Source organism: Podospora pseudocomata, assembly GCF_035222375.1.
Source record: "Podospora pseudocomata strain CBS 415.72m chromosome 1 map unlocalized CBS415.72m_1, whole genome shotgun sequence".
In the NCBI taxonomy this organism is placed as follows: Eukaryota; Fungi; Ascomycota; class Sordariomycetes; order Sordariales; family Podosporaceae; genus Podospora; species Podospora pseudocomata.
The window spans coordinates 585,172-605,542 of NW_026946363.1; the positions used below are offsets into that span (position 1 = coordinate 585,172).

General features: G+C 52.5%; 7 protein-coding genes across 7 annotated transcripts; 2 read left to right on the plus strand and 5 right to left on the minus strand.

Annotated features, from left to right (window-relative positions):
* Positions 1–733: 733 nt before the first annotated feature.
* On the minus strand, positions 734–4,346 carry KIP2 (Kinesin-like protein kip2; the record flags this gene model as incomplete). The annotated part of the gene is made up of 2 exons (XM_062884842.1): positions 734–3,529; positions 3,590–4,346. 2 exons carry the CDS (start codon positions 4,344–4,346, stop codon positions 1,263–1,265), a joined length of 3,024 nt encoding a protein of 1,007 aa, XP_062747745.1. The 3' UTR covers positions 734–1,262.
* A 173-nt stretch (positions 4,347–4,519) lies between these two features.
* QC762_0002000 (uncharacterized protein) lies at positions 4,520–5,360 on the minus strand (the record flags this gene model as incomplete). Its single annotated transcript, XM_062882758.1, has 4 exons — positions 4,520–4,556; positions 4,639–4,872; positions 4,958–5,147; positions 5,336–5,360. The coding sequence occupies 4 exons, from the start codon at positions 5,358–5,360 to the stop codon at positions 4,520–4,522; spliced, it is 486 nt and encodes a 161-aa protein (XP_062747746.1).
* Positions 5,361–6,791: 1,431 nt separating this feature from the next.
* QC762_104495 (uncharacterized protein) lies at positions 6,792–7,072 on the plus strand (the record flags this gene model as incomplete). Its single annotated transcript, XM_062884843.1, has 2 exons — positions 6,792–6,968; positions 7,049–7,072. 2 exons carry the CDS (start codon positions 6,792–6,794, stop codon positions 7,070–7,072), a joined length of 201 nt encoding a protein of 66 aa, XP_062747747.1.
* A 2,353-nt stretch (positions 7,073–9,425) lies between these two features.
* Positions 9,426–13,375, minus strand: QC762_104500 (uncharacterized protein; the record flags this gene model as incomplete). The annotated part of the gene is made up of 5 exons (XM_062884844.1): positions 9,426–11,358; positions 11,414–11,960; positions 12,010–12,152; positions 12,206–13,036; positions 13,114–13,375. 5 exons carry the CDS (start codon positions 13,373–13,375, stop codon positions 9,686–9,688), a joined length of 3,456 nt encoding a protein of 1,151 aa, XP_062747748.1. The 3' UTR covers positions 9,426–9,685.
* A 1,748-nt stretch (positions 13,376–15,123) lies between these two features.
* Positions 15,124–16,225, minus strand: PSF1 (DNA replication protein psf1; the record flags this gene model as incomplete). Its single annotated transcript, XM_062884845.1, has 3 exons — positions 15,858–16,225; positions 15,280–15,803; positions 15,124–15,217 (listed from the first exon to the last, which is right to left on the minus strand). The coding sequence occupies exons 1-3, from the start codon at positions 15,888–15,890 to the stop codon at positions 15,124–15,126; spliced, it is 651 nt and encodes a 216-aa protein (XP_062747749.1). The 5' UTR covers positions 15,891–16,225.
* Positions 16,226–16,320: 95 nt separating this feature from the next.
* QC762_104515 (uncharacterized protein) lies at positions 16,321–16,883 on the minus strand (the record flags this gene model as incomplete). The annotated part of the gene is made up of 2 exons (XM_062884846.1): positions 16,749–16,883; positions 16,321–16,546 (listed from the first exon to the last, which is right to left on the minus strand). Exons 1-2 carry the CDS (start codon positions 16,790–16,792, stop codon positions 16,321–16,323), a joined length of 270 nt encoding a protein of 89 aa, XP_062747750.1. The 5' UTR covers positions 16,793–16,883.
* A 338-nt stretch (positions 16,884–17,221) lies between these two features.
* On the plus strand, positions 17,222–19,633 carry HSP78 (chaperone ATPase hsp78; the record flags this gene model as incomplete). Its single annotated transcript, XM_062884847.1, has 1 exon — positions 17,222–19,633. One exon carries the CDS (start codon positions 17,222–17,224, stop codon positions 19,631–19,633), a length of 2,412 nt encoding a protein of 803 aa, XP_062747751.1.
* Between the last annotated feature and the right edge of the window lie 738 nt (positions 19,634–20,371).

Genomic DNA, 20,371 nt, shown 5'->3' on the forward strand with positions numbered 1-20,371 from the left:
TCCGTTTGGGCTGGAAAAAAGGGCAAGTTTGTTGGCGGAGGCGGGGCAGGCGGCGATCACCATTTGTGGCAGTTGAGCCCCTGTCGCTTCTGAAACGCACTAGCTTCGGGGAAATCATCCAATCAGATACCTGGCTCCCGCCCTTCCCGGCACACCGGTGCCTTCCCGCTTGGCATGGAGAACCACCACCAACGGCAGGTGGGGAAGTTTGTGTGACCTCCAGCAACGAGAAGGTAAGCGGACTCTGACCTTGAAGGCATCTCCAGAGGCATATCAGTGCTAGGGCTCGGTCTCTGAGGTAGATATTCTGAAATTGAACCAATATATTGAGCCTCTACATCATGATACTCATATAATCATATTCAGCCTCGTGTTGGATCACTGTGAAGAATTGGATATGCAGCCCCTCTCTCGGTTTTTGTTCTGTTTATACTACATTCTTATCAGGTCTCAAACATAATACAAAAAATGAAAACTACCTCTCATTCATGCTATCACATCTATATACGCCTCGCCCATTCACGCATAGGCCTCCAAAATCAACACATACTCGCCCCCAGGCTTCAACAAAAACTCTCTCAAGTCATCATCATGCCCCGCCTCAACCCACGCACGCGTGGAAAAACAAACACATCAAATGTTTAGAATAATCTCTTTTGGCATTTCAAAAAATCGCTTTCCATTCTTTCTTTCTCCCATCCCACCTCATCTCCTCCCACCTCTCCTAACCCCCCCCTTTTTGCGCGTGCGTCGTCTCATGATGCCATAGCCTCAATGATGAAAAAATGATGAACAAATGCTCTCCCCTGCTCCTCGACAACAAACAACCAGGCAGGCCAAAATTGGATACAAAAAAAGCCCCATTACCAACCAACCCTTCCCTCCTCCAATCTCCAACAAGAAAGTTTGCCAAACTAGTTGGATCCCCCATACAAAACTCTCCCCTTTCCCACCACCCCCTTCACTCCTAGCTAATGTACAAAATTAACAACAAGACGCTGGCTTGCTAAATGACGATGAGAAAAGTAAACTTGATCCCCTCCCCCCCAATTTCCCGATCTCCACCATAACAGAGAAACGGTGGGCTATTTTGAAAAGACCAAAAAGCAAAAATACCAATAACAACAAGTCGGGTATAAGACAGAAAAAAAAAAAGTACCCCGTATTCCTTACCCCCACCTTCTTCCATGTGAAACCCAACCAAGGAAAAAGAAAAACACTTATACATGTTCTATCATGTTATACAGGCCACGGCCCCCTTCCTACACCTCCATCGCAACTGCTTTGCTCGGCTCCTGGCTTAACGAGGTCCTCTGCTTGGACAACAACTGTAACTGAATCGGTGGCTGGGATCCAGATGGCCCCGCGCCCAGTGGTGGAGGAGGTTGTGGCATCGATGGTGGAAGCGATGGGCTCTGCGTGAGAATCTGCGGCGAAGGTAATGGCATCGTCGGCGGTGGCGAAGGGACCAACTCCTTAAGCAACGACCCCCTCTCCCTCGGCTCCCTCTCTGGACCAACCACCCTGAGGCTCCCCCGATTTCCCCTGACAACCTGCCCGCTCTCCACCCTTTCGTGAAGCATCTCGTCGAGCATCTTGCTCATCTCATCGACATTCTTCGTCTGCTTCCGAAGCTGCGAGACTTGTCTAACTAGCGAGTTGGGGGCAGGCGGGCTGCCGAGCGGTGCTGGCCCTGGGTTGCTGTCAAGAATTTGCGAGTTGCGGGCCTCTGACCGGGACTCGACTCGTTCCGCATTGTCTCTTGACCTGGCCGCGCTCCGCAGCGCAGTCAACATCCGGTCCTTGTCGTCGAGGCGGGCACGGAGCTCCGCGATTTCGGCATCCTTCTCCTTGAGAAGAGCGGACACACTATGGTCCTCGCCAACCATGATGCCCTTTCCTGCTGTTGCAATGCCGACCGACGCCCGAGAGGAGCTCGCGCGGCGGGCTTGCAGCAATCTTTTCTCTAGCGTTTGGATGTAGCGGTTCTTGTCGACAAGATCCGCTTGGAGGGCTCGGTTCTGAGCGGCAAGTGATGCCGTCCCGTCGCCGTACTCCCCCATGCTGTCATCGTCTTCTGTCAGTGGTACCGCTTCTGGTGCACCGCCAGACGACCGATGACTACTCGACTTCCGTCCAATTGTTGAAGCACTAGATGTCATGGACGCTGTCCTCTCCAGGCTGAGCTTGCCTCCATTAGAGATAGTCATCGACGACCGGATGGAACCTTGCGAGTATCGAGGATGAATGCCCAACGAGCTGAAGGACCCGCTCGCATTGACCCCTATCGATTTTGAACTGAGTATGAGGCGGTTGAGGTGGTCTATCCTCTCCTTCAGCGCGGTTCTAGCAAGCTGCATTTCGAGCATCTGCTCTTCATGCCGCAACTCGGCTTCCTTCTCACGAGCCCTTTCCTCCTCGGCGTCCCTCTCCTTCTCAATCTCGGCCTCCTTCTTGCTGTTGGACTTTGCTTGGGCTTCGAGCTCCTTTCGAAGCTCGGCAATCTCCATTCTGTACCGCTCCAAAAGTACCTTTGCGCCTCCGTCGCCACCAGCGCCCAAAGACTCCTCGGCACGCTTGGCGTGGCTGACAATGCTGTTTTTGGCACGAGAGGCAAACTTTAATGTGTTGAGGGTTTCGTTGTTGTGCGTGTTTGCTGATGTTGCGCTTGCAGGAGCGCCGATTTGAATTGTGCAGAGAATGCTAACCAACGAGTTACCGGACAGCGCGCCCTGGAGTAATCTGGTCAGTTTGCTATCGCGGTACGGCAAGTGTTTCCCATCCTTGTCGGCGGATTTGCCATCGGCCTTTTGCTCGGAGAGCTTGGCGATGACCGTTCCGAGAGTGAGTAAGCTTTTGTTGATGTGGGACCCTTCTTGACGCCTCTCCTTGGACTCGGCCGCCTTCTCAGAACCAGCCAAGTCGATCAAACTTAATGTCGACACCCGGACGCCACCGGGCGGAAGCGCTTGGCGTTTGCTATCCCCCGCAGCACTTCCGGGGACCCTCTCTCTGCTTTCCACCACAATCTGCACCACGGCGTGACTCCGGGAACTCCTGGCGTTGAATTGGGTGCTTGCTGTCCTACGAGCCTGGTCGCCACGGGCAATCACACGCAGAAGCTGCGTCGGACTCTGCACAATTTCCTCCTTGAGAGGGCTCGCATAAACCCCCCTCTTGCTGTCCTCACGTAGCTTGATCTCTTCCTGCTGCTGGTTAGCGCCAGGGCCGTTGTTGGTGGACATGCTCAGCAGGTCGTGGATTTTCTCGTTGTAGATTTCCAGGTAGCTGACGCGGAGCAAGAACTCTCGAGACGGGGTTTCGCGAATGTAGGAGAAGATGTCGGTAATAGCGAGAGGTATTACACCCGGGGATGACGCAGTTCCCTGCATCGAGAAGGTTTTTCCAGTGCCCGTCATGCCGTAGGCGAATACTGTCCCGTGGTAGCCCTCCATTACTCTTCGTACCAAACGTTTCGCGCAGTGGTCGTAGACTTTGGCGTTGTCGTCGTGTGTCGTAAAGACGTTATCTGAGAAACGGTCAGACGGCTACGAGACTCAACTGTCTACTTTGTAGAATTAATTCTTACCATAGATATAATCTCCCCCTTCCTTGCCGCGGTACGAGATCAACGATTTTCTTCCCTCCACCATCCACTCCCCATCTGGCGCCTGGTCATTGCCGGCAGCATCTGGCCGGACTCTGACACTGACCACGACGTTTCCCTTGCCATCAAACTTGGAGGCAGGTTTTCCGGGGGAAGCATCTGACCTGGATGCGGCATCGGTGGCATCTTCGTACTGGGTGGCAGAAGTAGAATACGAGTCCTGCGCAGAGGAACTGCGGCTCTGGGGCGGCGAAGACACACTAATCAGTCCGTCCGAATTCCTCGTCCCTCCTGTTCGCGAGACTGATTTCTGGTCGCCTGCTCCCGCAAGAAAACTCGAGGATCCATTAGAAAACTGATAGGTTGGTGTCGTAGGCGTCTTGACCTTGCGCGAAAGGCCGGCGGATAGTGGGCTCGGTGGGAGGCTGGATATTCGACCATCTCCGCGAGGGGGGTGCGGGAAAGCGCTGATGCTGACTGTTTTCCTAAGTGTCTTGCTCGTTGCATTGTATCCTGAGGCGGTTCTGGGTGTAGGTAAGGCTCCGGAAGGGGCTGGAGTGGCAGGCGGAAGGAGATTCGAGGACGGTGTTCGAAGGGCTTTTGGTGATGTTGGTGTAGACCTGGTCGGTGGAACTGCTAGTCCACCCATGCTTTTTCGTGTTTTTCCAACGGGAAGCGCTGGGAGGGCAATTTGAGGAGGTGCGTTCGAAGGCCGCGATGGCCTCGGGAGGGTTGTCATGTTGTTGATGCGACTGGCAGTGGCCGCGAAGTGGGAGGACTGTGCAACAAGGTTTCAGGGGCTTCCGCCTCTGTTTACAGCAAAAGTTCGAGCTCGGGTCGATCGAGGTCCATGGGCGTAGGGTGTTGCTTTCCCCGGAGAAAGAATACCGACCGCCGATTCACTCTCCACTGTCAGAACGCGGGCCGAAACGGGGTGGTATCGAAGAGCCTGTCCGCCACAGTCAATTGTCAATGCCAGCTCAAAAGAGGCCGCTCATGGCTAGCAAGTTTAGAATTGAATTGCACCGTACCAATTGGCGAGCGAGTGTGCAGAGGAATGCTGATAGGTTGGTCGGTCGGACGTATCGCGGCGAAACCAAAAGGGCTTAGGAAAAAGAAACAAGTTCGTGGGATATGCGGTGGTTGCCGTCACGATATCGGACTGCACTGCACTCGGGTGCTGGCGTTCGGGAGCCCGTTGAAAAGAGCAGAGAGGCACGGGTACCGGCGGTAGCGTGTGGGATTCGCGGAGAGATTTGAGAGCCCTGGACCAGAAGCAAAAAAAATGAGTGGACGACAAGGCGCTATGCGGACGACTGGGTTTATGCGCGCGACGCCCCGTCTCCGTACAATAGCACAAATGGACCGAAGAGAGCGGCGGCGCCGGTGGGCTTTGTGCTTTGGGCAGCCAAGGACGGAAACGAACGTCGAGAGTCGCTGCTTGGACTCGGGGGTCGGGGGTTGGGTATAGATAGGTGGGTAGTGTAGGTGCGGTGCGGTGCGGTGCGGTGCGGTAGGCGGGCGTGTGCTCCAATTAGTACTGCGGTAGGGCCTTATATCGATGGCCTGGCCTCTCGTGTCGTTCCTGGCGTGAAAGGTGCAACCATGTAGTAGGACGCACAAAAAAAAACGAGTGGCCAAAACAGTTCGTCTCAACTTGTTGAGTATGAGTATAGTAGGTACCTAACAATCGCAGGGCGCCCACTCAGCTGCGATTAGGTTGACTACGCGTAAGGTAAGGTAATGTCGACATGGGCTATCGATCACTCCACGAGAAAAAGACAGAACAGACAAAAGAGAATGAACGAGGGAATGGAGACTGGAGATGGAGAGAGCCGTGACAACCTGGAAAGCTGGAGATGGATGGGCAAGTGGGAGTCCCGTTGCTTTTCTTCGGCTCCCCGTTGCCCCTTCCACTTCTTTTTTACCCTTGCGCCTTGCCCGAAATGCCTGTCAATGGCACTTTGGATGCTCTCTCTCTTCTGTCGTCTCTCTGCTGGCCGTTGCCGTCCTCGTGAGAGAGCAATTTGACGGACCACCATCGGGTCCCTGCTGATCCCTGCACCCACCACCCTGGAGGGCTTTAAACCGTTTTGGGCCTGGCGACCCTTGGCTTCCCCAAGTCGGCCAGGGATGCCGGCATGAACTGAGGAGCAATCTTAGCGCACCTGGCTTTTGAGCCATCTCACAGGCTCACAAGTGTGACGAAAAGCTCGAGACATCCTTACGACAACGTCCGCCTCGCCGGCGCCGCGGTGTTTTGTGTGTCTCGAGCTGTGACTTATATGCTGGAGAAACACGAGGGGCCGCGGATTCTGAGCTTTTGTGCCATGGCGCATCCTTCTGACAGCAGCAAGCAGCCAGTAACAGTCGACCGTCGACTCTTCTGTTGATGACGCCCATCCACCAGTGACGAGGCGGCGCGGAGGATTTGAGATCCCACCTAATCATCACATCGCGCTGGTGCGTCGCATCAATGGTAACCTACCTTTTTGCGCGACAACTTTTTCACATGCTCCACGATCTGAGAGAAACATCCAGTCGAGATGATGAGTGGTGAGGGGTTGATACCCCGGTGGAGGATGGCAGCCACATCACGCAACAGGGCCTCCTCACCTACATGAGGGGCACAAAAAGGCTCTCTCATCTCATCGGGCTGACGAAAAAAACAAACACCAAATCCTATCACCAGTTGGGCAACAACTGGGGATGACGATCGGTACCAAAAGCAGGAGGTGCGGTGGGCATCAGGTGGCCGCTACAACCCACCTACGGCGGCTCCAATAGCCAGACACAAAACAGTCGAATCACAAAGCTGAAAGGCACTCGACGAAGCCACGAGCTGATTGAGGCAATCAAACTCAGTTTTGGATTCAAAAACGCCGCAGACCTGTCAGATTTCGTCCGCCATCTCGTCAACCCCAGACTTTTTGCTCCTCCATCGGCAACTGAGATGTCTTCCCTACCAGGCCTTCAACCAAAGTCTGTGCTCACTATCGACAGGGGCCCTGGAAGTCTGCTGCAGTGACCCCCGTGCTGTGCCGTTCCAATCACAACCTCTCGCGAACCACGCTCGCCTGATAAAAAGGGGGTCGTTGCGGTAACCATATGATGGCCATGGCATGCGACTGTGACCTCAGCCAGTGTTCGAGAAGTTGGCGCACGATGTCTTGCATTCAATGGAATGCTGAAGAGCTTCCTGTCTGCAGCAGTTCTCCACTGGCCTGTACCATCGCCCAGGGTTCGCGAAAGCCTTCCCAGGGAGGGCTTGAATCAGATTCAAATGTCGTCAACCTTCATCGTCCGGCAATCCGGGAATCACTCCATACAGATTATTATTATATATCTGGGCAACAAGAAGGCAAGACATTATCCTCCGGTCATATTCTCTCCGAATTCAACTTTCCTGATCGGCAATAATGTAACGAGTTACGGCTATAGAACCGAAAAAGCAGACTACCATGATACTACTGCAGTCTGCAGGTACATTCACACCACCCAACATACCCTTAGCACGCTGCGTCGGTTATCGTCCCTCTGCCGTTCCTGCCGTAGTCTCCCTGCGGTTACTACTTACCGTGGTTAATCTTTCATTTCCGATGTTGGTCCCCTTTTACACTACACAACAGTACTAGTGTCTTGTTTCCTACATACGGGTTATCTCGATCGATATTACTCCCTCGGCGGGATGGCAAGTCTGATCGCAACGAAGGAGGCCTGTGCGAACGGGATGTTGCGTTTTCTAGGGCCTTGAATTATTCAGCCTCTATTGAAACAGCTCTACACTATCTAGTTCCCTTGAGTGCCTATAGGGGGGAAAAGGCTGAATGTTTTCTGTGGTGTAGCTAGCCAAAACTTGAGTTGCCCCCCGCCGAGACGCCAACTGCTGCGAGGAGAGGGCACTGATAGGAAAGGGTGCGTATGCATCCCCCAAGTCCGAATTTCTATGTCAGTGCGTTTCTGCCGAGGGGAAGGAGGGCAGCAAACATATTCATCGAGGACCTTGGCAGATTTTTCCTTCATTCTTAAGGATCGATCGAAACATGGGTAACAATCCAGCTTTTGAGATGTTGAAAGTGCATGTATGGTTCCGAGTTTGGCGATCGCCTCAAGTTTATTGAGCCCTTGCAAAAAGGGAAACATTCCATTGTTTGTCTCAGTCCCTTCAGGAACAAACCCCCACTTACACACCATCTCGCAGAGATGTCAAAGTCTAAAGAGGCAGCAATCGGCATTTCGTGTAAGATGCAAATGGTGGGTGGTACAAAGCCGGTAGGGGAATAAGAGCGGTTTTCCTGACGGCGCGGGAACATCGTGTTTATTGGATGTTTGATGATACATGTTTCTTGAGCTGTGCCGTCGTCTTGACCCGGCATTTGGGCGAGATGGGTAGCAAGGAACTGTGCCATAGCCTGGGCGGCACACACCTGATAGGTAATCTGGATGTGGTATAATAGGAAGATATGGGGGAGTTGGGACAGGTTCTGAGTTCTGGTAGGATGTGGTAGATCAAACTCAACCAGACTTTTCTGCTCTGCCCCATGGCAAAGAAGGTCAATCCTCGGCGCGGCCTTCGATCACGAGGCAGCTGAATGAGAGAGTCTTACTCCACGCCTCGTATATATCGCACGTTGAGATGTGGCTGAGTTTAGACATCACGCACGCATTTATGCCCATATCTTTTTACCTAAACCATGGTTCACCCCTTCAAAACAAAGAACTACCTAAGCTACAAAACCACACATGTTTCAGATCCCCCCCAGCTGAGCCAAACTCGAACCCTTTTTCTTTCCCCGGAAACGAGCCATCATGTCCTGGAGTTCGGTTGAGGGGGCCTGGGGTAGGTAAAGCCCTGGTCCTTGTCGGAGCCAAAAACCTCGCGATATAGCTGGTGAAAGGGGTATAATATACATGTAGATTTGAAGGTTAGTTATATGCCGAAACAGAGGGACGGGATGGGGGGGACATTTTTGCTGCGTGAGGAGAAAAGAACGAAGGAAGGACTGATCTTGAATATATTTTAATGTCGGGGTGGTAAACATTGGAAGGGGTTGATGCGGGAAAAGTGTAATGTGGTGATGTGGTAAAGGGGGGTTGTGGTGATGTGTTAAACGGGTAATGTGTTGATGTGCTAAAGGAGAAGATGCAAGTAAGTCCCTTTAACAGCTTGTCACTCAAATCCCGGCAACATCTCAGCAAACTGGATAAAACCCACAGTCTAGCCATTCTTCAAATACTTTGGCCCTCTCAACCAGTAAATTGCCCTTCAACAAGCAGCAAAACCATCATCATCTCCATCACCTGAACACCTTCCCTGTCCACCCCCTCAGCAACCTTCCAGAGCTGTTCTTTCCTTCAATCATCGCACCTTCCCAGCACAAAGTCTTGCTCCTGCCGATGACCTACCAGAACACCATTTGAGGAAGGAACCACAACCAGCAGTGTCACAAGGAAGGAGCAACCTCCACGAACGTTGATTGATGGATGTCGGGTGCCCCATGAAACAGCCACCAATCTCATGCTCCAGCCGGAGATAGTCTGGTGTCATTCTGAAATCTTCCAAACCCGAGACAAGTACGATCGGCTGTGAGACTTTGACTCGGCCGAAGAGGCGTTCAGCTACCGGAGATACCAACGGGATATTCTATCTCCTTGGAATTCCACATCGGCCATCCCATGAAATAAAGTACTACGACTCTTATCTGTCATATTTCTTCCAATCTACAAACTTGCTGCATGTCTCGGCGATCCTCCCTATAAACATATCTCACTATATTTTCCCGTCTTAGTCTGCAAAGTGTTTGCAGGGTGCATAAAATGTACAACAACGGTGGTGATATTCTCGGGACATTTTCTTCTTTGTCTTGGTATCATCTGTACCCCCTATCTACAACGTATCACCAATCTCACATGGCCTGCCTCATACACAAACCACCCCCTCTATCTTACGGGCTCAAGACATCCCTCCCCAAAAACACAAACGCTTTTCGTTACCCCCTCCCAAACCCAAATATACCTAAACCCGGTATAACACCAAAAGCAAAAAAACTGACTCGCTCAAGATTACCCCCCCTTCCCTCACCCAGCCATAGTAAGCGTATAACTTGTAATAACCCCCATCCTCTCGCTCGTCAACTTGAGGCTAATCCTCAACAGCTCCCTCGCCACCTCCGCTTCCTCCCTTTGCATCCTCCCCCACCCCTCCCGATCCATAACCCAAACCACCACACCCCCCTCGCTCTCCACCACACACGTCGCCGTCCTGTTCGTCTCGCTGAAAAACGGCAGCTCCCCGCACGTGGTGCCCGCGACGATACTCTCGTACAGCATCCCCTGAGGGTGCTCATACTCGGCCCTCAAAATCCCCGACTCCAGCAGGTAAAACCCTTCTGCTTGCTCCCCTGATTTGAAGAGGACCGTTCCGTGGGCGTATTCCTTTCTCTGAAAGTACCCCACAGCCCGGAACCAAAAGTCCTCGTTTTTATCCGAGACGTCTTGGAAGATGCGGAGGATGAGACGCAGCGGCTCTTTGAAAGACTGCCATCTCGTGAGTTTTTTGCGTACTTCCATCGTGCCAAGAGAGTTCTTGGCCGCTTCTCTCAGATGAGACCTCCTCGGCGACGACCCCAACAGGTCAGAAGATGAAAAATGCGGGTCCAGACTAGAAGGCACATCCAAGTTTGCCGAAGGTCTCGGCGAGGGTTGCTGCTGCTGTTGCTGAATGAGCTGCTGCTGCTCCTCCTCTTGCTGGTTGGCATAGAGGGTTTTGAGAAGCTCGTTCTCGCAGTATTCCAGGGCTGAATTCAGTTCCGGGAGGAACTTGACTTCAATCCCGTCCTCTCCCAACCCGACCGCGCGGAGGGAGCGGCCCAAGGAACGTTCGGGCCCAACACCGCTGATGACGAGCTCGATGCCCTTGCCGTTGAGGAGGCGGCTGATGGTGTTGAAGACTTCGCCGGCCGAGTAATCCAGCCCAGTGACTAGCCATAGGTCCAAAATGAGGAACTTGATAGGCCGCTTCTTGAACTGGTCCTCGGTGATGAGGTGTCTGATCTTCTCCTCGACGCTGACGATGGTGCCGAAAAACAAATACCCCGAAAGCTTGATGATGTTGATCTGGCGACCAACCTGGCGCAGGTAGTGTTGCTGTGTAGGGTTTCTCCTCACTGTCGAGCCAACCACCTCTCCTGAATAACTGGCTCGAACAGCCGGCACCCTCGAAGCCTGAACAATCAACGAGATAAAAGCCAGCAAGATACCAACCCCGATACCCACGACGAAATCATAGATACCCATAATCAACACGATAGCAATGACGGTAAGATATTCAAGCAGCTTGAGCTTCTTCCTCGGCTGCCACACGGCCTCCAGCAGCAGCTCAAACCCAAGATCAAAGATGAGGACACCAACCATCATGATGGGAATAAAACCAATCAACGAAGGTCCGATCATCATGACTAAAAAGGTAAGGGCGGCAAGTATGTAACCTGCCAGCCGACTGTCGCCGCCTGAGCGCATAAAGAACAAGCTATTGGCGTAGACGAGGTAGTTTTGAATGCTGCCCACGCATCCAGAGAGGAAGTTCGAGTAGCCGTGAAGCTTGAGCTCGTGGTCAAGATCAGCATGATCCTCCCCCACATTAAGTGCGAGCGCTGGGACGTTGATGGGGACGTGCAAGATTCCGAAAAAGGTGAGGGCGAACATGGCGGGGACACACTGCACAATGGCGCTCCAGTCAACCAGGTGGAATTCTGTTGACATGTTAGCGGGAGGTTCACATAAAAAAACCGGTAGGAAAGTACGTACTGTAAAGCGTCCAGAAATACCACCACGGCTCACCCTCAGGAGGCCCCTGAAACACCCAGCCCTTCCCTCTCAGACTCTCTGTATCCACAGCCCCAAGCATCGAGACAACCGCGTAGAACGCAGCAGGAATGACGAGGATGTACAACGGCAGGAAGAATTTGGATGTGATCTTGGACTGGCCCCAAAACAGAACAATGGCAAGCACCAAAGGAATGATCCAAAGTGGGACAGTATCAGCCTGCGCAAGCTTCTTCACGGTTTCAAGATCGTAGTTCAGACTGCCATCCATCCGCGCTGTGACCTCAAAGCCAGTGGCAACCAAGAACCAACCGACACCACCGATGCAGCCGATCAGGATATGACGGGGGATAAAACCGACGATATAACCAAACTCGAACTTGCCCATGAGGTAGAATACAGTTCCGGTAAGCATCGAACTGAGGGCGTAAGAGGTGATTGTAGTTGCAATGACGGCATCAGGCTTGTCCTCGCCTACCAAAGCGGTGATGGTGGCAGCCATGTTGTGAAAAAAGGGCACAACTTCGATCTGGTGGATGTTAGCAGTGTTGCATGGGAATAGGTCTACATTTACTTACCAATTCAGATCCGACTCCGCCCCTGAAAATACTCCCAGTCGAGAATGTCAACTGCGAGATGATCGTGCTCACGTAAAAGATGGAAATACCCGCCGATCCTAAATTGGCGAAAATTGGACTTCCCAGCGGGAACAAAATCATACCTGGTGCCTGTTAGTAACGATTCCGCAAAGGATAGGATAGCCACAGTCCTCACCATATGACAATGCATCCAAAATATTCAGCAACAACCCAACCACCACCGCCGGCAGGCACGCCACAGGAGCAACCACAACATTCTTCCAAAGCGCATGCCGATCCCAACTCTTGAACCCCCTAGCAACCTTTCCCCTACCCCCCTTGACAGAGTCAACAGTCCTATGCAGCCACCCCGTCCTCGACGGCCCCTTCTGGCTCTCCAAATCAACACTCCCATTCCTCCCATTGCTAATCCCATAACTCCTCCTACTCTCCCTAGACCTCGACACCATCAACGGCGATGTCTCATCCTCCTCCGCGCCCCACCTCGACAGCAACGGCCGTGGCTCATTCGTCGACAGCCTGCTCAAATCATCCTCCTCATCCCCATCCTCATCCTCATCCCCCGTAACCTCCACCACATCATCCTCCCTTATCTGATCCTCCTTATGGTGCGGCAGCAAATACCTCTCCTCAGGTGGCGACCTCCTCAGCATAGCAGCAATCATTGAAGGCCCCTCTCCAGAGTCAACCTCGGCGCTATCATCCAACGGCTCCGGCGAAGGCGGCTCAGAGACTTCCTCTATGGTCTCGGCCGAGATCGACGCGCCGAGCAGGTCGTTTGCTATATTGTTATTGTTGGTGACGCCTGGTTCGTTGTTGTTGTTGTTGCGACCACCACCACTACCACCCGTGATTGCGTGATCGGGTCGAGCCGATGACGAAAGAGAGCGTGCTCGGGAGAGGAACGAGGCGCTGCGTCCGTCTTTCTTGTCTGATAGGAAGTAATCCGCGAGTTCGGCCGTGTCAGCGCGGACGGAGCGGGCTGACTGAATGTTTTCGAGGCGGGCTATCGCATGGGTTTTGTTAGTTTATATTACGGAGGTTTGGGTGGGATAAGGGTGATAAGGGGGAATGTAAACATACCTGGGTCCCTGATTGAACCATGAATGTAGGATCTTGTAGGCTCACGGTGGCTCACTGAACCGACAGAGGAGGAAAGAAACCTTGCATCGTTGTTGTTGTTGTTGTTGTTGTTGTTGTTCTGCTGGTTCTGGGATGTTGGTATTGGCTCTGGGGAGGTTGAGGTTATGGTTTGGTCTTCGGGGTGGTCCTGAGAGTGATTGGAGACGGTAGACGACCGTCTTCTCGCCCAGGGGGAAAACTGGCCAAAGACAGGAGAAGACATTTCTTCTGGTTTCAAAGCGGTCCTAGAGACTTGCGGACTCTTTCTGGGGGCGCGCAATCGGAGAGTACCCTAGAAGATGGGATGGGTGTATGGACGGGAATGTTCAACGATCAGGTTACCCAGAAGCGTGCATGTTGCAGATCCACCAAAAGTCAAAACTGCAAAATGGCACTAGATCCTTGACCCCTTACTTTTCCCCAATAAGAAACCCGATGACGAGCTCAAACCGAAGGAAGTGTAGGCGCAAATGTATGTAGGTCGGCTGGTGTGTGCGGTGTTGTCCTGCAGACGGGATGTTGCGAGACCGGCCGTGGGCAGTTAAGTAGTATGCGATACACGATTGGAATAGGTAAACTCCAATGCAGGCTGAAGAGTGTAACTCGCACAAACAATATGCGCTCCAATATAAGTCGCAGAGTTATTCACCGGTCGGTACTAGAAAAAAGAGTTGCAAAAATGTCGTGTACATGAATCGAGGTCAACAGAGAAAGCGGTCGAAGACTGGAAGCGGCGGGCGGCCAGGAGGGTTCTCGACATATCACAGGACGAAAAAGGTGCCTGCAACCAGTATTTTTGTACGTTTATTTTTTCCCCACACCAGCCCCACCAAAACTCAGGGATTCCAGCTCCAAAGCAACACTAAGGTACGTAGGAAATAAGCTATGCGCCTCGCCCAGTCGTAACGTCTTTCCAGCAGTTTTTGCGTCGCTCGTAAACGTGGTGCGTGGACTTGAGAAGATGGAGAGCCAAGTCCGCGAGAGATGTGCCGTTTTGGACCGCGCCCTTACTTACATGGTCTGGAACACGCAAGGATAGCTCTGAATGGTGGGGGCAGAAGCTTCAAAGTCGTCATTAGCCCCATGCAGGTCAACGCAAGAACAGTGCGAATTGGTTTGCTCCATCCTTCACGGGCAGCTCCGGTGCTCGCGTACCGCACCCGCTTTTCTGAGCTGGCAGCGGAGACATCCCTTATCCACCAGAGAGCTATCGAAAATGGCACAAGAAGTCTTGTGGAGATGTTTATAGTTCTGTATTTCAATCGACGATCGGTCTTGTGATGTTGTCGAGCTGTTTGAAGCTCAAATTCTCTAGTCTCTGATGGCTTTTCCTAACCCATATATGCCTTGGCACGGCACAGTATTGCCACTGTGGTCCATCGCCCCTCGACGACGACGGACGGAAAAAAAATTGAACTCGCCATGTGAGCTGAGGCGTTAACTTCCTGCAGGCGCACACCGTGGGAGCCGTTGTGGGTTGCGGCGCCTGGGTTAATGACCTGGTTGATTTCTCCAAAATTCTCCAACGTCGTATGCATGCTGTGACGGCTGCGGCATTGGCCTTCAGATGGACCGCTGAGCCCTGTTCATGCAGGAGGTGTTCTGACCCTCATGCCGAGTTTGATGATTTCAGCTCTGCCAGAGGCTCTCTGATATTGATTTCCGCTTCCCTGACTGGAACCGGAAGGCCACCTTTTGCCGTCATGGTGGTGCGAACTTTCGTCATGATTTGGTGGGACAAGAGCGACGATGGGAGTCTCGAGTGGTAAAAGACCGTGGCCTCGTGAACATCGCTCGGGACCGTCCTATCTTTCTTCCCCAGACAGTGATCATGGCGAGGAAAATAGCGATGGGAGTACTTCCGAGGGACCGTCGCATACTGGGCAATTTGGCCCTGCATCTGTTTTGACCTGCAAAATCGTGATCATGTTGGACTCTTACATGATACTCTTACACTTCGCCCACGCCCCCTCAGCCAAGCTTCTGAAGGTAGCCCTGGGCGATCAGGCGCTCAACATCTCCTTGCCGAACATAGAACTGGCTGTTCTTGGTGAGATTGATAGCCCTACGCGGTTGTTAGTCTCATTACATGCATGCGGGACCATCCGCAGAGAACAGCATGCCTACCCGTATTCGGTCTGGATCTCCCCCGCATCTTTGAGCACCCGCACGTCAATGAAGAGATCTCTAGGCGGCTCGAGGCTGCCAGTTAGGTCAATATCTGTCCACTGGCCCTTGTAGGCCGCGAGGAGGTCGCCGTATTGTCGAACGTAGTCCTCCTCTTGTGGGCTCAGACTGCTACTCGCCCCACCATCGGCCGTGGCAGTTGCGCCATTGGCACCACCTCCCGCTTGCTGGCCAGCGAGGTCTAGGACATCTGACCCGTTCCATACCAGCTCCTCCAGCTTATCTGTCCTGGTGCGGTGGTAGGCAAGGAGGCACCGCTTGTTTCTCCGCATAGACAGATGGTTGACCAGTAGGGTGCAAGCCGTGGACTGGTCTGCAGAGGGGTCAAATGACCCCTGAAAAGGTTCGAGGAGGCTGGCCACGTCCTTGTCCAAATCTCGCACCTCACGTGTCACGGCGCGGACGAGCTCTGTCTGGTATGGTGGCAGGTGGGCGAGGTTCTGCATGCGTTTGGCGTGTTGCACCTATAAGATGTGTGAGTGGGTGTTAAAGTCACTGATGAGACGTTTCTCACTTACCAATTTGTTGCCCTGATCTCCGTACATCGGCATCTTGGATAAGTTGGCGAGTTATATTTGGAGTCGCAGTGAGAAGTAAGAGATTTGGCTCAAGTGAAAGGCTCCTCTAGATTTTGTTGTACTTGGTTGTGAGAAGAAGGGTGGTGAGAGTGAGAAACCAAGTGGAAGTCGCGCCGCGTCGGGCTCCCATTTAGGTGGTCTGTGTAAGAGACATGATTGGGTATTTGACGCGATAGTCCCACTTTAATTGAACCTCGACGATCTCCAGTGTGAAGATATCAGATGAGCAATGAAAACAGTCTTCGAGGTCTATTGCTCTCAGGCAAGGTTGAGATAGATTTGCGTATACATAGAGATTTGGATTCGACTACTGCCAGCTATGTTGGTCACTGGCAAAGTCTCGGCAAAGTCCAGAGAACAATAATTGACATACGAGGACATTGGTCTGGAGGTCCTCAAATCACTAGTCATGAGACAAAGTTTGTGACTTGAAAAATGTATTTCTTCTATAACCATGACACATCCAAGCTCGCCGAAAGATCACACACAGGCATGTGTCAACCGAAACTAGATTCTTTTGCCACGACAAGCACTCAATTTCGGTAGCTTTCTCGACTTCGCGATGACTTGATAATCGGATCTCTGAACAAATCGTTCGTCTTATTTGACCCTCGATAGTCTTGTTCTTACTATGGAAGCAACATGTTAGCACGAGGCTTTAGATTTTGTTAACGAGTATTGCGACAGAGAGTAGGTATCAAGTCAGAACGCATTTGCATGCTGGGTTTCGTCGTCATCTGCGGGGTCTTAAGCCGCTAGGCAACACGGACCAAAATTGATCATCATGAGAGAAGGAGAGGTAAAAGAGCAAGGAAGGTGCTGATAACTTACCCATACGACAGTGTCACGACTGCTGCTGGCAATGCGATATTCATCTGTTTCAATTGACAGCAGCAGTCACCCAGAAGACCGTTGAAGCCATCCAGGTCAAAAAGATACTGGAGGTCGAAGTGGAAATGTCGGTCGCGACTCCAGAAAAATGTTTCCAGGAAGAATTTGTCGAAACTTCGAAATTGCAGCTTAAAAAAGCAGAATGCTGGTGCACAGACCACACAAGCTCAATATCCACTTGTTGCAGCATTAAGCTCCGATAAGATAAAAGCCTTTATGTGGGGCCATGATGGAATCGCCGAGAGCTTTCGAGCTTCCAGACTGAGCTTCTCTATCAGTGAACAGACTTGCCACTGGTGTCTGTCTACAAAGACGTTAAATTCAACGGGAGGCTCGGTCGGCAAACCCGATTTGAACTCTGTTGCCCGGCGACAACAACGTTGGAAAACGCAAAACATACAAAACAAACCACCATGCAAGCACGATCACGGCTACTAACAGCAGCCTCTCGGCGCATGGCTACCATGTCGAGGGGGGCTACCCGACAGCGACAATTTCCCCAAGCCCTCGCTACAACCACACCGCAGACGGCAGCTCTGGTAAACTCACTACGGCTCGTGCCATCTGTGGCAGCTCGGCACTATTCCAATGGCAGACCGCACCCACCGGGCGGTACTCACCGCATGAACATGGGAGGCGAGCCGGAGAAGCCTGCTCTGGAACAATACGGCGTTGACTTGACGGCAAAGGCAAGGGATGGAAAGCTTGATCCCGTTATTGGCAGATCGGCCGAGATTCAACGAACGATACAAATTCTATCGAGAAGGACAAAGAACAACCCGGTGCTTATCGGTAATGCTGGTGTAGGCAAGACGGCGATTCTGGAGGGGCTGGCCCTGGAAATCGTACGGGGGGCTGTTCCGGAGAGCATCAAGAACAAAAGGGTCATCAGTCTGGACCTTGGCTCGCTCATCGCGGGAGCCAAGTTCAGGGGTGACTTTGAGGAGAGGCTGAAGAAGGTGTTGACCGAGGTGGAACAGGCGAATGGGGAAGTTATCCTCTTCATTGATGAGCTTCACACCCTTCTGGGTCTTGGAAAGGCCGAAGGGTCTATCGACGCTTCTAATCTCTTGAAACCCGCCCTTTCAAGAGGTGAGCTTCAGTGCTGCGGCGCTACGACCCTCGCGGAATACCGTCTAATCGAAAAGGATGTCGCTCTCGCACGGAGATTCCAACCCATCATTGTCAGCGAGCCAACAGTCCAAGATACCATCAGCATTCTGCGAGGTATCAAGGACAAGTACGAGGTGCACCATGGTGTCCGCATCACTGACGGTGCCCTGGTCGCCGCAGCTACTTATTCCAACCGCTACATCACCGACCGTTTCCTCCCAGACAAGGCAATCGACTTGATGGACGAGGCAGCAAGCTCTCTCAGACTGCAGCAAGAGAGCAAGCCAGACGACATCCAACGCCTCGACCAAAAGATCATGACCATCCAGATCGAGCTCGAAAGCTTGCGCAAGGAAAAGGACATTGCAAGCAAGGAACGACGTGAAAAACTCGAGGCCGATCTGAAGACGTACGAAGATGAAGTCAAGGTCCTGACCGAGAAGTGGGAAAAGGAAAAGACCGAGCTCGACGCCATCAAGCAAGCCCAAGCCGAGCTCGACAGAGCCAGAGTCGAACTTGAAGTTGCCCAACGCGTTGGCAATTTTGGCCGCGCATCGGAGCTCCGCTTCGGCATCATCCCTCAGCTGGAACAAAAGCTCCCCAAGGAAGACGAGAAGAAGAGCGAGACGACCCTGATCCATGACTCTGTCACGGCAGATGACATCGCCAACGTCGTGTCCCGCATCACGGGCATCCCAATTTCCAAGCTCACCTCTGGCCACACCGAACGCCTGATCCACATGGAGGACATCCTCCGGGAATCCATCCGCGGCCAAGACGAAGCCCTCAAAGCCGTCGCCGACGCCGTCCGGATGCAGCGCGCCGGGCTCAGCGGGGAGAACCGCCCCCTGGCATCCTTCTTCTTCTTGGGGCCTACCGGTGTAGGCAAAACAGAACTCTGCAAGAAACTAGCCGGTTTCCTCTTCTCGACCGAGTCGGCCGTAGTCAGGTTTGACATGTCGGAGTTCCAGGAGAAGCACACGATTTCTCGTCTGATCGGTGCTCCCTCTGGATACGTCGGGTACGAGGACGCGGGTCAGCTCACGGAAGCCGTCAGGAGGAAACCCTACGCCGTCCTCCTCTTTGATGAATTCGAAAAAGCCCACCGCGACATCTCGGCTCTGCTCCTCCAAGTCCTCGACGAAGGCTACCTCACCGACGCCCAGGGCCACAAGGTCGACTTTAAGAATACCATCATCGTGCTCACCTCCAACCTGGGCGCTGAGATCCTGGTGGGAGCGGACATGCTCCACCCTTACAAGGAGACTCCGGACGGGGACATCCACCCCGACGTCAAACGTGCCGTCATGGACGTTGTTCACTCCCAATACCCGCCCGAGTTCCTCAACAGGATCGACAGCTTTATTATTTTCAAGAGGCTGGCGCTGGAGGCGCTGAGGGATATTGTAGATATTCGGCTGAAGGAGCTGCAGCAGAGGCTGGACGACAGACGGATCACGCTCGAGGTTCCGGGGGATGTGAGGCAGTGGTTGGCGGAGAGGGGGTATGATCCCAAGTTTGGGGCGAGGCCGCTGAACAGGTTGATCACGACGGAGATTGGGAACGGGCTGGCGGATAAGATTATCAGGGGGGAGATTAGGAAGGGGGATCATGCGGTTGTGAGGGTGAATGAGGAGAAGACGGGGTTGGTGATTGAGGGACAGCCTGGGAAGGGGGAGGAGGGTCGAAAGGAGGAGGGGGAAGAGAAGTAAACAACAGTTGTGGGTAAAGGGGAGAAAAGTGTAAGTTTGTTGTGCAAGAAAAGTTACAGATGAAGACGCCGCTCCATCGTTTAACAGGAGATTAGGGGGGCGTGTCCATGCATGAGTTATGGCGCTGGGAATTTATATCATGGTAGCATTTTGGAAGGGGGTGGGTTGGTTTTTGGACTTTGTATATTTTTTGTATCATCATATTGTAGATTGGGAAATGAGACATGAGAACATGCTGTGAATATTTTCCCTTGCCCTTGTAAATTCTGGTGGACGACACTTGGGGTTCTAGTCGTGCTCCACAAAGTACCTCAAGACATAAGAATGAGCAAACAATGTGACAAGACAACCTTTCTTTGTGCCCCCCCACCCCTCACCGCGAGCAACCACCCTCACACGCTCACCTGCCCCATTTCGTCTTGAATAAACCAGACAAAGAAAGCTCGATCCAAACTATGGAACCAAACTGGAGCTCGAAACCAATACCTGGAGCTAGCCAGTCAATTGCAGATGACGAACCCATCTTTGTGTTGCGTGTGACCATCTATGTAAAATTGAACCGCCGCCAGATGATGCCCAACTGTTACGTACGCTCACCTAGGCAACACTATTGCCATCACACAATTCCTCATTTCGTTTGCACCATCCCAGCATTATAAGCAAAACATAAATCGCATTACACCAAGCATGCTAGAGTACTCATAACAATCGTGTATAGGAGAGAGAAACAGAAAAGGG